At 34.5% G+C, this 16,462-nt stretch overlaps 1 protein-coding gene across 1 annotated transcript in view; it reads right to left on the bottom strand.

Moving 5' to 3' along the window:
* Positions 1-1,168: 1,168 nt before the first annotated feature.
* LOC149802330 (integrator complex subunit 1-like) overlaps positions 1,169-16,462 on the bottom strand; it is a 159,643-nt gene continuing 144,349 nt past the window's right edge. Inside the window, exons 43-46 of the mRNA XM_089951540.1 lie at positions 8,748-8,818; positions 7,569-7,660; positions 5,282-5,391; positions 1,169-2,263 (exon numbers count right to left, since the gene is read on the bottom strand). Of these exons, the coding sequence (XP_089807666.1) occupies positions 2,151-2,263; positions 5,282-5,391; positions 7,569-7,660; positions 8,748-8,818 (386 nt within the window). The 3' untranslated portion in view covers positions 1,169-2,150. The remainder of the gene's footprint in view (positions 2,264-5,281; positions 5,392-7,568; positions 7,661-8,747; positions 8,819-16,462) is intronic.

The following is a 16,462-nucleotide window of genomic DNA, read 5'->3' on the forward strand; positions in this document are numbered from 1 at the left end:
CTATGAAAAGTAAAAAACTGTGGAAAAGAACCTCAAAGGTTTTTCTATTTTAGTAAAAGTGGCCATATTTGGTAGTGGAACAACATTGTCTATACAGACATGAAAGATCCTCAATCACAGAAAGCATTATCAAATTTGGTTGAGTTTTGTCAAGTAGTTTTAGATGTTGTTTTAAAGATGTTTCTATTTTAGCAATGACAGCCTAATTTTATGGTGGACTGGCATCATCTGTAAAAAAAAACTGAAAGGTCTTTACACAGGAAGTTGTGTCAAATTTGTTTGAATTCTATCGAGCAGGTTTGAGAGGAATTGGTTTACAGGTTTTTAAAATTTTAATAACAGTGTGAAATCAGCATAAATTTTAACAACTCTAAAAGGTCATTATACCAGAATGGTCTATTAAATAATTATTGAGAAATTATTTTATGGACTTTTATTCTCAGTAATGGCAGCAATATATTGTATGGGTCAGCATCATTTTAAAAAATCTGAAAGGCATTAATACTTGGAAGCTTTCTGTAAACTTTGGTTGAATTCTGCTGAGCTGTATTGGGGAAATCATTCAAAAGTAGTTACATTTTTTTGTTCACAGCAGCCATATTTGATGGTGGATCAGCATAATGTTCACAGCTATGTGCGACTAAATGATTAGATGGTGCCTGTGAAATTTAGTCAAAACTAACTGAGTGGTTTTGGGAAAGTTCATAGTAGTAAATACTGAAATATGATGCATAATAGATGCTGAACCATACTACATGCTCATTTGGCATTAATGCCAGGCAAACAAAATATAAAAAATGCCTTGAAACAAAATCAAAGAGGATGTTAGAAATTTGTGAAAATCAAGGTAATAAAATTAGTGTTAACAGTCATAACTTCCTTGTGCAGGACCCATTGCAACAAAGAGAGACAACTCTAAAGACTATTCTCTAGTTCAGTATTAGTTACATTGTTCTAAACTTTAATTCATTTTATGTGAGTGGAAAATATACTTGACCCATTATATGCAGATTTCCATATAAATAAACAATTTGTAGACTTTGTAAATCAAAGTCAAATTTAAGGTGCAAAAATTCTATTACAACACAAGTTGTCAGGGGAAATACATATTCCTATTAAAGCCTGTTTAGTACTGACATATTGTTTAAAAAAAATAAAGACAATTGCAAACTTTTAAATCTGATTTTATTTACCTCTAAAAAACAATCTCCCCTCTCTCACTCTCTCCAAAAATGGAAAGTGAAATTAAAATTGAATTTGTTTATGATCTGATCTTGCATACAGGGAGACAATAATCAAAAACTGAAGGAACAAAAATAATATATATATATATATATATATATATATATATATATATATATATATATGGGTGGGCATACTAGTTTTTTGTCTTGACATCTTAGAATGCATCCACTAAAGGATTTGCACCTGATGTTCCCAACAATTTTATTATAACAGCTGCCTATTGACTCACTATCTTAAATGTGAACTTGTTTCAACAAACTGTAGACTGATTTCATTTTTACAACAACTTATAAAGTAATTTTCTTTCGCCATCAGCATATTAATTTCATTCATCATGGATCTGCATTTACACTCCATTCTTACATGATTGGGCTTGTTCAGGGTTTTCTGACAACGTGCATTTTTGTGATGTCAACTCTAATGGTACATTGGAATTTCATAATGTTGCTTGAGTAGAGCCTGGTGTCATTAAAATCACTTTTTGTGGCTATCTGGTATTGAGTTTATACACACAGCATCTGAATTATGTAAGAATAACAATAATTCATGCTTTTTATTTACAAATGTTGGTTGAAGCTCTTGAAAGAATATTTTTGAGCTAATGGACTCAAACTCTTTCTATGTTCTGGCAAATATTTGCTCAGAGCAAACTGTACATTATCCATAAACTCATATATTTAGCTTTAGGAGAACTCTTCATCTTGCCTGATATATGCTGACCAAAATATCACACATGGTCACCTGCAGATTTTGCTTTTGTGCATCATCTGTATAGAGACTTCACTCCTTTGGGATTTACCTAATAGTTTGACACATGAATGTCATCATATCAGCACCCCTAAGGCTTAGGCACGCTAAAATGGTGGTTTTCCATTTTGGAAACAGAGAATATGTAAGAATGACTTTCATGAGGTGTCCAGATTTAGCAGCTGAAGAGTCTCGCTAATGTATGTGCTGGTCTCGATGGAGCTGTTGATCCCCACTGTAAAAGCTTTCTGCAGAATAACGTCAGCTTTTTCTATAAAAAAAATTATAAAGTACATTGCTGCAAACTGCTAACAAAGTGGTAAATAGGAGATTAAAAAACTTACCATTTTTCTCTTTACATAATTATTTACAACCCACAAAGCTAAAAGGAAACAAAACTCAATAGATTATTGTACTATTGGATTCTATCTGAAGTGACGCATACAACGTTATATCGTGACCAATTTGAAGCTTGTGAATATTTTTAATGTTTTTTTCCAGCTATCTCCAGCCTAAAGACCACTTTATATCAACACTGAAGTTATCATCAGGACCATTTAGCAAATGAAGCTCAACTGAGAGGACCACTTCATATCAACATTAGAGCAGCTATCAAGAGTACCAAATAATTTATTTATCTGTGTATAACCCTCAACCAACTGTGAGCATAGATCCAAATTTGTGCTGGTAGATCCAGCTTAATGATGTGTACTTTGAATCACAATTAGTAATGGTACATGAACATCACAATAAATTCTTGAAGGCTTATATGTATTTCCTGTTCATCCAGAAACAAAATACTGTGGTAATAATATCTGTTGCAGTGGGCACTATTGTTGTGTTTTCATACAATGTTCTCTGATAGAGTATAAGTGAACAGTCCACAAGGAAGAAAAGAACAGTAGTGTGAAGAGGGCAGACTGATCCACCAGTGCTATTTCTTTTCTTTTTTTACAAGAAAGCACATCTGGGTCAATGCTGTACACAGCTTGGTACTCATTATACAGAAGCAAAAATAAAAGAAATAAATTGAGAAAACGTGTACCATTGTCTTAATTGTAAAAAAATCTTTCAAGAAAAAGAAACCTGAAAAATGTATCCAATATATTGTCATCCTACAGCTATTAATCTGAAAATTGTACAAAATTAAAATTACTGTACTCCCTCACTATAAGGCCCTTCATTGTAGCACAAGTCCTGTTATAAGGTGAGTGGTGTCATCGATCCCATTTCATTATTCATTAGGAGAATTACATGTATCATTTACATCATTATAAGGTGGTGTACTATAAAGCATTAAACTTTATGGCTCTCATGGATGGTATTATAATGAGGAAGTGCTGTATTTGATTGCAGTACATTCAAAATACAATATGATAAAACCTACAGTTCCTATGGACAGCATTATAATGTGGGGGTGTTGTACTTGATTGTAATAAATTCAGAATACAATGTGAAAAAACCTATAGTTCCTATGAAGAGCATTATAATGAGGGAGTGTTGTACTTGATCATAATAAATTTGGAATACAATGTGATAAAATCTATAGTTCCTATGGACAGCATTATAACGAGGGAGTGTTGTACTTGACTACAATACATTCAGAATACAATGTGATAAAACCTATAGTTCCTAATGACAGCATTATAATGTGGGGGTGCTGTACCTGACTGCAATACATTCAGAATACAATGTGATAAAACCTATAGTTCCAAATGACAGCATTATAACGAGGGACTGCTGTACTTGATTGTAATAAATTTGGAATACAATGCGATAAATCCTATAGTTCCTAATGACAGCATTATAATGTGGGGGTGCTGTACTTGATTGTAATACATTCAGAATACAATGTGATAAAACCTATAGTTCCTAATGACAGCATTATAATGTGGGACTGCTGTACTTGATTGTAATACATTCGGAATACAATGTGAGAAAACCTATAGTTCCTATTGACAGCATTATAATGTGGGGGTGCTGTACTTGATTGTAATACATTCAGAATACAACGCGATAAAACCTATAGTTCCTATTGACAGCATTATAATGTGGGAGTGCTGTACTTGACTGTAATACATTCAGAATACAATGTGATAAAACCTATAGTTCCTATTGACAGCATTATAATGTGGGGGTGCTGTACTTGATTGTAATACATTCAGAATACAATGTGATAAAACCTATAGTTCCTACTGACAGCATTATAATGTGGGGTGTGCTGTACTTGATTTTACCACATTCAAAATACAATGTGACAAACCTATAGTTCCTACTGACAGCATTATAATGTGGGGGTGCTGTACCTGATTGTAATACATTCAGAATACAATGTGATAAAACCTATAGTTCCTATGCAAAGTGTTATAATGAGTGCAGTATTATCCAAATAATCAAGATAGCTCACACATTAGTGCAGTAAATCCTATCTATAAAAACCCTGATAATATGAATTCCTTGATCTAACAAACACAAACATAGGACACCAGATAGCATAAAAACAGAGCGAGATTACTTTGTTATAACAAATGCCTTGTTTATAATGAGCAATTTGTAAGGACCCAAAATTGTTCATTATAGCATAAGACCTCTTTACTGTTTGGATATTTATGAAAAAAAAAACAGTTCAAGGAAACCTTATATCCATATTCTAGCATGTAAATGTAAAGAAAAACCTAAAGTTGTTGTTAATTTGAGGTATAAAGCCATTTCTCAGTGCAAGATAGGCTATACATGGCAGCCAGAATAAGTGGAGGAGGAAGAACCCAGGAAAACCCCAATTAGAAACACCAATCCATGGGAAGCTACTGGCAGCTTTCTCACATACCCACATAGGCCGAGATGGTAGCAATCTTTAAAGGTGAGTGCTTTAGACCACTCAGCCAACCCCCAAAAAACTAATATAAAGGAAGTGAAATAATAAAAAAGAGAAATGAATAATCAGCATTCACATTAACATTAACTGACATAAATATATGAATACCTTTTTTTGTAAAGTATGAAGAAACTGTCCCCCCCCAAAAAAGATCTTATGTAATTAAGAATGAAAAATCAATTTTTGCATATCTTTATACAATTCTATAGAACAAACTCTCTAATGCTACTGACAATTACAACCAGTAAAGCCTATTAATTTGGAACTTTTGGTCCCAACTTGTTTTCAAACAGATTAACAAAGAATCTGGACAGATAAAATTTCTGAAAGATTAATAGAGGAAATCTGTTCAGATTTCAATACATTCAGATAACTGGCTGGATAAAATGGCTTTAATGTAAGAATGATACCTACCTTGGCACAAAACAGTAAATTCAGGCAGGTTCCGTAGGGCTGAATTAACAATATCTGGGCTTTTACTGTCCAGACATTGCAGGAAAGTGGATACAAAGTCTACCCCTTGTCTGAAAAATTAAAATTTAGAAATTATGTTTCCATATCAAAGATTGAAATAAAATGATCCAAAAATTAATTATTTGTCAATTACAAATTATTTCAGTCTTCTTCAACTGTAGCTACATCATAATGGTAAGTGGCGGTAAAGATCAGAACACGGTTTGTACAGCCCTGGAAAGTCTTGTTAAATGACTTTACAAGTATTCAAGGACTTCTAAAACTTTACAAGCAGTATTTTTTTCTTTGAAATATTGAACTTTCTCCCTATGCTATCTTGTTCATCACTGCATAAATAGATACAGATGAAGATTTTAAAAGACCCATGCTAAATAGTGAAGTGATCTGAATAATGGATATTGATGAGTGATGCCATAAAGACATGAAGTATGGAACCGAAAAGTGTAAAAGTCACATTAAACAAGAAACCCATGTGGGCCTGATACCACTTACCTGCTTTCATAACTTAACAGTTCACCATTACACTAAGCAGTCTTGCGTAGTATTCTAAAAACATATTTTACGTAAACAATCTTCAGAACTTAATATCATGTTGATTTTATGTTTTTACTATAACTTGATAAAATGTATGTATAAAATTAAGGTACATTTAAAATATTACTATGTACAGTCTCTTGCTCATAAGTGATATCATCCAGATTTTGTTAATGATAAACATATCCATAATATGGCTTCAAAACTGGTAACAAAGTTAGCAAATCAGATGCAAGATCAGCTCATTAATATGCGTGGATCCCACTAATTTTTTTAATTGCCCAAAATCTTGAACATTATTATTTCTTTGTGGGTTTAACACCATTTTAAGATACGTGATAGGCTATATATGGCAGCCAGTATATTTTGTGGAGGAAAGAACCCCCAACCTGTTAGAAGCTCATGGCAAGCTTCATGCACTCTTGCTGGTCAGGCTGAGACTTGAACCATTACAGAAAGAGGTGAGTGATCTGCCTTAGAGCACTCAGTCACCCAGATCCCTTTTTATACAAGCCCATATTCCAGTTTTGATGAAAATCAGATCAGAATCATGGCTTTCTGAGTGGAAATAGCTTTGTCAATCACACTCAAAATCACCTAATAAATATGCATGGCTCTCACTCATTAAATTTTAAAAATATACAACATTTAATTAGCAACTGGTTGATGCTGATAATTAGACAATGTGATTATGAGCTGGGGAAGCTCTGACATGGCTTGCTTTTGTATTTAAAAAAGGCTTTTCTTCTTTTGGTGTTTAATGGCAAACCAAAACATAAAAGATTAAATTGTACTAATACAACTGGAGTAAAGTACCTTGCCAGGTGATACACCATGGAAGCCAACTTAACCTGATACAAGTACTGTTTGCAAGGGTTATAACATTCTTGCCATTTTTTTACACTTAAATAAAAAAATGCAAATAGAACTGAACAATTCTAAATTGAAATTGCAGACATGACACTAACTTATACTGTTCAGCTCTTAAGGCTGAATTGTGGACTTGACACATTTCAAAAAGTTGATCTCACTCATGAGCAAATGGATTGACACTTATGATTATTCCCATCCCCAACAACACCAAATAGTTCAATGAATTTGATAAGTTTTTCTTGTCTGTTTTTGTGTGTGTTTAATGCCATTTTTCAGCACATGATAAGCTATACATGGCATCCTGGATATTTGGCGGAAGAACCCAGAAAAACCCTGGGAAGAACCACCCACCAACTGGAAGCTACTGGCAAGCTTTCTCATATACCCATATTAGCTAAGCTGAGACTAGAATCCATGTGGACAGCAGTGAGATGTCCGTGATGTCAGTGATCTGTAAAGGCAAGCATCTTAGACAACTTGGCCCCATGGTCCCATATTATTAGACAACTTGGCCCCCTGGGCCCCATATTATTAGACAACTTGACCACCTGGGTTCCCTTAAATGTAATTAGCAGAGGTATCTGTGAGATATGCAAACTGTCCTGTAGAGTATCTTTGGGGTAGTAAAAAGGATAAGAATATTACAATGTAATATAATTAAATGAAATAAGCTTTCGAAATTCGCTTTCAGACCTGCTAAATTTTCTTTAACTATTTACTGATTCTTTCTGAAAATGGTGGTTTTAGGATTGCAGGCATATATTCTGAATGCTGGCCAAGTGTCAGTTTACTGTGAAATTTTCAAATGAACCATTCTTACTTGGGATTCTGCCTAATGAACCTCATGACAAGGGCATGTGCTGTGTTACGGCACTGGTCATTACTAATCAGCATAAGTCTCTTTAGGTCCACCTATAAAAGAAAGAATGTTTGTAAAAGAACATCTAATCATTATAAAATTCTGTGTGTTGTGGTAAAAAAACTGGACCCAAAAAAGCACAGTACTGTACAAGGCTAGTTGAACATATGCCATAAGCAGACCATTGTGAAGATCCTGAAATCTTAACCTGGTCCAGTTAACTCTTTACCTCATAGAGTGTATGGCTTTTTAGCCCTTTGATACACATGTAGCAAAGTTACCCAGTGCAGTGTGCTATAAATAGAACACCTGTTACCTATTTGACTCCATACACAAAGGCCTGCCTGTTAACTGTTAAGCAGTGTAGTATATGTTACGTTTAACATCGATATTAACCATCTTCATTTTTGGTACACATCTATTATGTACCAAAAACTTTAAGAGTAAAGTCAAATTGTTATAGCTGTCTAATTATTTTTCATGGAAGAATTTTTTAACCGTAGCTGCCATTTCTCATACTCAAATTTTACAAGTTCTTTGTCTGCGTCTACATCACTAAGTCATCTGAATTTGATAATTTAAAAAACTAATTGCTACCTACATCAACATCAGAGCCTTTACCTAAGTTTTTTAAGTTTTAATAGTTGTGACTCTAATCGTGAAAAGTACTGAACGAAATCCGCAACCTCTATTTTGGAAAGTGGATAATATGACCCAGTCACTTTAAATAGCCGATTTCGACCAGAGCATAAACAGCAACAATGTGATCTGATGTAATGGTCATTTACAGCAATCAATGAGGTGTCTAATAGAGGGTTTTCTCAGAAGGTGGCGCTATGAAAACCCGCTAAAAATGGCTGATGTTTACAACAGGCGTTAAAAGGCAATTGTATGAAAATTGGGTAGAGGCGTCCAAAGGTGCTTGTATGCAAATCGGGTAGAGGTGTCCAAAGGCACTTGTATGCGAATGGAGTAATCTGATAGAGAATTTAGATATTTTCATACTTTCAAAAACATTAGGTCAATAACATGATCAAAAATTATAAAAATTCATAAAGAAAAAATACAATAGAGGGAAAATTTGGTACATGAAAAAGTCCACAGAAAAAAGTATCTTGTCTAAGCTATATGTATACTTACCACAAAGTGGTCCAGGATATCAATCTTTCTCTTGGAGGTTTCATCCAAGTCTTGGAGAACTCCCAATACATCTACAAATAAAACCATAACTATTAATGTACACACCCTGTACAGGATCATTAAAAGTATACATCCTGTACAGTATCATTAAAAGTATACATCCTGTACAGGATCATTAAAAGTATACATCCTGTACAGGATCATTAAAAGTATACATCCTGTACAGGATCATTAAAAGTATACATTCTGTACAGTATCATTAAAAGTATACATCCTGTACAGGATCATTAAAAGTATACATCCTGTACAGGATCATTAAAAGTATTCATCATGTAAAGTATCATTAAAAGTATACATCCTGTACAGGATCATTAAAAGTATACATCCTGTACAGGGTCATTAAAAGTATACATCCTGTACAGTATCATTAAATTTACATATCTTGTACATCATCATTAAATATATACACCCTGTATCACAGAATTAAATGTAAGTACACTGTACAGCATCATTAAATGTAAACTGATTAAATGTACAGCATCATTAAATGCACATATCATGTTATCATTTACAGGAACCTTGGTCATGAGATAACTGTCACCCACTGACATGTGAACGGTATATAATTGTCACCTGCTGACATGTGAACAGTATATAATTGTCACCTGCTGACATGTTAACAGTACAAGTCATCTGCTGACATGTGAACAATACATAATTGTCACCTATTGACATGTGAACAGTATATAACTGTTACCTGCTGACATGGGAACAACTGACTGCCAAGAGCACTGGTTGAGAAAAACTACCTCTGAATGCAATGGTCATGGGTTTGAGGTCACATGACAATGACTTTTGTTCATTCTTTAATGTCTTACTGAAGAAATGAGTTCCAAGATCCACAATAAGAAGAAGAATAAGAAAATAAATATTAATTCTGTTAGACCTGTACTGCTGTATGTAAAAAATTACTATGCTAATATAATACGACAATACCAGTTCGTTATTATTAATATTATGGAAACACAATTCCAACTCTAAAATAAAATTTGTCTATGTCCATGATTATGTCTACCATGTGTTGTCTAACATTATGCAACACTATGCAACTACTCACAAGCTTGATAGCTCTTTGATTGGCCATGGATAATTAGACAAGTACTGATTATGTGCTAAGCAAGGTTGATTAGGAATTGTCTGTCTATTGAAATAACTATGTGAAGTCTGTAACTGGGTCATTTCACAGTAAGAAATGTTAGCTCATTCAAGGTTCATACAGAATTCTTAATGATAAATTCAAAGACTTTTTCCAAACTTTCAAAGACCACAAATATAGATTTCCAAGACCTATTTTTGCTAACATTTAGTATACAAGTTATGTTATATGAGCAAACAACGAATGCAAAATACTGCAATATTGTTTAATGATGAAATGAAACTGAATCAGTCATCAAAATAAAAAAACAGGAAAACTCGACTACATCCGAATCTAACAACCTTGGATAATTTATTTGTGATTATGGAAAGAAATAAAAAAATTTGGGTTTATTTCAATTTTCAAAGACTTTTAAAGACCTCAGGGTAATCTTCTCAATTTTCCCAAACTTTCAAGGCCTTGAAAATGCTACCTCATTTTTCCCAAACTATCAAAGACCTTCAAAGACCGTATGAATCCTGTGACATTGGAGCTATTTTACTGGCTATGGTAAATGTTTCTCACAACTCAAGGAACTACTATAGTAACTCTGATTCAAGATATGACAGAAACTACTGCTCGAATTTTCCTCAAATTTTGCAGAAGGTTATTTTATAGTTTAAGTGACAAGGCTATAAAATGTTATTTATTTTTGGTGCATTAGAAAAGATTTTCTTATACAAATGTTTGTGTAGAGACTTTGTGCAAATTTTGGAAAGGTCCATTGCTTATTAAAATCCTGAGAATGTGACCCAAGTGTCAGGAATATGCTCTGCCATAATCCTTGAATAATGGGCTTTTCTGATTATGTCATTGGCAACCATAATGGACTCTGGTACAACTGATACATTTTAGTATTGATAATATACAGGTAGCTTGCATGATGTTGACATTAATTATTTAAATCTTTGTTAAATATTATACAATCACAGACCTCTGATGAAATGATTATAAATGTTTATTTAATAGTAAACCTTATACTGACCAACACAAAGCAAAGGTAATACAACTTTATGTGTCCATCAAAGTTCATATTCACCTCATCAATGGCTTTTAAATGAAGCATTACATGATTTAGTGCAAACTTCTAAAAAGTGCAAATAACAATTCAAACAACAAAAGATATGATGAAATCTTTAGAGTAAATATTATGACTGCGCAATGTGATTATTACTAATAATATATCACATAATGCAATGAAAAACAGGGACTCTAGTGACCAAGTGGTCTGTACAGATTACTCATGCATCTCACTTATGTCCATCTGGGGGCCCGGAGTGGCCGAGTGGTCTAAAGCGCTCTTCATTACGGATCACTGCCATCTCACCTATGTCTGTGGCGGTTCGAGTCTAAGATTCAGCCAATGTGGACATGTGAGAAAGCTTGCCAGTAGCTTCTCGTGGGTCGGTGGTTCTTTCCGGGGTTTTCCGGGTTCTTCCTCCACCATTAATACTGGCCGCCATGTATAGCCCTATCGTGCTGAAAAATGGCGTTAAACCCCACAACAACAACAACAACAACATATGTCCATCTGAGTTCTGAGTTAAACCACTGTGGGTATGTGAGAAAGTTTGCAGTAGCTTCTTGTAGGTCAGTGGTTCTCCCTGGGTTTTTCCTCCACCAAAAATTCTGACCACTATGAAAAATGGCCTTAAACCCCACAAATCCAAAACCAAACCAATGAAAAAGCATGTCTCAAGAACTCATGTAATACAATAAAAATAAACTGACAAATAGAGTGTGTGTGTGTGTGTGTGTGCAGCTAACTGTCAGTGTCCATAGATAATTCAATCTGTCCTGATTCTTGTCCCAGTATGACTCATTGAAAATAGAACACCCTCCAGCATACTTTAGACATAAGGGGGTGGGGGACATTTTGGAGAAAGCGAGAGGCTGAGCATGTGTAAATCAGTATTATCAGCCTAATGCTGGCCTGTGAAGCACTTGTTAAAGATCAATAAAATCACACGACACCCATATTATAAGAGCTGTACTCATTAAAGATCAATAAAATCAATGACACCCGTAACACAAGAGCTGTGCTCGTTAAAGATCAATAAAATCACATGCCACTGGTAATACAAGAGCTGTGCTCATTAAAGACCAATAAAATCACATGACACCCACAATGCAAAGAGATGAGCTCGTTAAAGATCAATAAAATAACATGACACCCGTAACACAAGAGTTGCACTTGTTAAAGCTCAATAAAATCATACGACACCCATGATACAAGAGCTGAGCTCGTTAAAGATCAATAAAATCACATGACACCCGTGATACAAGAACTGAGCTCGTTAAAGATCAATAAAATCATACGACACCCGAGATACAAGAGCAGAGCTCGTTAAAGTTCAATAAAATCATACGACACCCGTGATACAAGAGCTGAGCTCGTTAAAGATCAATAAAATCATACGACACCCATGATACAAGAGCTGAGCTCGTTAAAGATCAATAAAATCACACGACACCCGTGATACAAGAACTGAGCTCGTTAAAGATCAATAAAATCATACGACACCCACAATGCAAAGAGATGAGCTCATTAAAGATCAATAAAATAACATGACACCCGTAACACAAGAGTTGCACTTGTTAAAGCTCAATAAAATCACATGACAGCCATGATACAAGAACTGAGCTCGTTAGAGATCAATAAAATCATACGACACCCATGATACAAGAGCTGAGCTCGTTAAAGATCAATAAAATCATACAACACCAGTGATACAAGAGCTGAGCTCGTTAAAGATCAATAAAATCACACGACACCCGTGATACAAGAACTGAGCTCGTTAAAGATCAATAAAATCATACGACACCCACAATGCAAAGAGATGAGCTCGTTAAAGATCAATAAGATAACATGACACCCGTAACACAAGAGTTGCACTTGTTAAAGCTCAATAAAATCACATGACACCTGTGATACAAGAGCTGAGCTCGTTAAAGATCAATAAAATCACACGACACCCATGATACAAGAACTGAGCTCGTTAAAGATCAATAAAATCATATGACACCCGTGATACAAGAGCTGAGCTCGTTAAAGATCAATAAAATCATACAACACCCGTGCTACAAGAGCTGAGCTCGTTAAAGATCAATAAAATCACACAACACCCGTGATACAAGAACTGCACTTTTTAAAGATCAATAATATCACATGACACTTGCAATACAAGAACTGTTGTCCACACTTAAGGTCATATTTTTAAACCTGGCTTTTGTTGTGTAGTAAGAAATTGTAATTGGGTTGGAAACATTGTCAGTGGTACGGTTTAGACATGTTCAGCTTCCAGGTTACTCCATTAATATCCCCTCCCCCATCACATCTAAAACATGCTTGGATTGGTCCATTTTTTTGTATGCCTTTGGCCACATGTGTATAAATCAGCATGTGTATAGGACAACAAAAGTCCATCAAAATTCAACTACTGTTAATTCATATGTAAAAACACTTGTACACAATTTCTTATTTAAATTTATATACTGGAAAAAAACTTGTATTTTGATTTTTGGGGTTTTCAATAAAAAAAATTGGATAATGTCTGATCTGCCATTTTATGAATTCCCTAAAGGGAACAACAGCTATACATAACTGATGTCAATGACATGAGTGGCTTTTGAATACTAGATTTCAATTCCTAACATTCACTGCACCGAAAAATGGCATTAAATCTCATGAAACCAAACCCAACCAAACCAAATCATTCCATCAGCATCAACACATACACCTTTAAATAGTATCCTTTCTGACAGTTACCAATCATGTGTCCTGATATTATCCTTTCATTTTATCTATTCAATATTTAACAGTTAATGGTTTGATACTTAAAAATATTGTGAACAAGTTCTTGGAAGTATCACATGACCTTCGGTTCATGATACATGTATGAACAAGTACACACTATTCTTCAGTTTCAAACCCTTTGTATTGACTCTGATCTGCCATTGTATAATGTACCAGCAGATCAGGGCCTGTCATTTATTCTACTAAGTACTCCTAACAAATTAAACAGACCCAGATCTGCTAATGCATTATGCAACATCATATCTGGATCCATGCAGTTTGCAGTTGGACCCAACTTATAAGCAAGTATATCTGATATTTGCTTGTTGCCTTATATACTCACTTATAAGTTGTGTCAAAATGCAAACAACAAAGATCCTGACCTGACATAGCATAATGCACCTGCAGATCAGGGCCTATACCATTTATTCTACTGAGAACTCCTAAAAAACTGCACAGACCTAGATCTGCCAGTGCATCATGTCATTGCAGATCTGGGTCTGTGCAGTTTGCAGTTGGGCTAATCTTATAAGTGAGTATATAAAGTACTCAATTCTTTATGTACTGGTGTGTCTAACAAAAATTTGCTGAATTTAATTAAGATAAAACCTAATAATATTGTTTATACCAAGGAAATGGTGGCTTACATTATCTGTCAATTCTAAAGGAAAATCGAGGTCAAATAACTGGGAGGCTCAGACCACTAATCTGTTCAAATACTTGAACATCCTTTATCTGATATGAAGACCTAAAATACCCAATTGTTTTCTAAATTAAGACCTGAAACAATACAAGTGGGTGAATAAACAAGTCTATATCATGCTACAAATAGAAATGGCAATATGACAAAGTACCATCCTATCTTCCATCATTTCTGGGACAGACAAGATATCATTGAGAGAGCTGCCTGATGTCTTTATCCAAACAGGACCTAGAAACTGATACGTCAGCAAACTGAACAAGGGAGTGGGTGATGGGTCTGCTACAAATCCCACATAAAGAAACGATGAACTCTTTGACTTTTTAGTAATAAAACATTAACAACCTGATGGAAGAGTGTGTGTGTGTATATATATATATATAGGCAATTTAGTTTGTGCAATAATTACTGTATTGGAAAGCAGATCGTTTGTAAGCATTTTAAAGACCTTCCTGTCAAACTGAAATGTGAAATGTTAAATATGACATTTAAAAATTCTTCTATTTTTGGTAATGGCAGACCAGTGTTATTTGTGCAAACTTTAAATGTTTGCACGCTTGTATGTTTCTTATTATATAATTTCTGTTCAGAATTATTGAAAAGAAGTTATTTTGAAGTAATGTTGACCTAACTGGACGGTGTGTTGTTATCATTTCTATTTGAAGTCTTTGCAGCCACATTTGATGGCTGATCTGCATGGTCTGTGAAAACTTGCAAAAACTGCAGTGCGGGGATGCTTCCTGCTGACAATGGTCAAGTTCTCTGAAGCAACTATTCAGAACATCATTTAAAGGTCTTTCTATTGTAAGTATTGTGCACTATTTCAATTGTGAATAATCATCATTCTGTGAACTCTAAGGCCTTCCTGCCAGAATGCTGTGACTTTGGTCAAGTTCTGTTGAGCAAGGTTAATTTCAGAAGCTGTTTAAAGTCTTTTAAAAAACTGTGGACAAATCTGATGACTGATTGGAGAACTGACCAGCCTTCAGACCAGGATGCTTTCTGCTAAATTTGGATGAATTCTGATAGTCATTTTTGACAGTTGTTTGAAGGTTTATATATTTTTGTAATCTGCAACTATATTGGATGGCAGATTGGCACCATTTGTCCAAAACTGAACGGACTTCATGCCTGGATGCTGTCAATATAATTTAATGAAAAAGCGTTATTCTTCTTGGGAAGTTCATTAAAGTTGTTTTTCTACTTTCGGTATTGGTGGCTTTATTGGTTGGCAGATAAGCATAATTTCTACTATATGAGACTTTCATGCAAGGATATATTTTCTCAAATTTGGTTAAATTGTATTGATTTGTTTGTTTGTTAAAAAGTCATTAAATAACTTTTTTATGTAATATTGGCCATATCTGATGGTGGATTGGTAGAATTTTTGTAAAACTTGCAGCCATCATGCAAGGGTGCTTTCTGTCACATTTCGTCAAAGTCTGTTCAACAGTTTTTGAGAAGTCATTACATTTTATGTAATTTTATCATTATTATTTGATAGCTGTTTGGCATTATTGTGCAAACTGGGAAGGCCTCAAGAGCAGAAAACTTCTGAAACTGGTTCAGTGATTTCAGTCATGAAACAAAGGCATTCCAAGTTTCATCAGGATATTCCAAAGATTTCGAGACATTAACGAAACAAAAGTGGACAGTTGGATATTCAAGTTGACTACAGTATATTACCCCTCCCCACCCCACCAACTTCATTCACTGGAAGTTTAATTTAGTCATGAATTCCACACAAATATGGTTTGTTGGAAAGAAACCATGCTTCAGGATGCAAAGGCAAATGTTTTAGTCAAACAGGGGACATAACTCGTATTTGATATACGTACGAGATCAAGTCTTGCATCAAATTTGGTGGAAACTTACAAAGTCCTTCTGACTTTGACCATGTGCAGGGGAAAAAATTGTGACATAGGAGCTGTAAAAAATAAATCACTTCACACAGAATGTGCATGTGATCAATTCAATCTTATTCAATGGCAGTCACAAACTGGTACTGTCAAAAGTATTTAGTT

The sequence above is a fragment of the Sinohyriopsis cumingii genome, chromosome 3 (assembly GCF_028554795.1).
Source record: "Sinohyriopsis cumingii isolate HCF-2022 chromosome 3, ASM2855479v2, whole genome shotgun sequence".
NCBI classification, from domain to species: Eukaryota; Metazoa; Mollusca; class Bivalvia; order Unionida; family Unionidae; genus Sinohyriopsis; species Sinohyriopsis cumingii.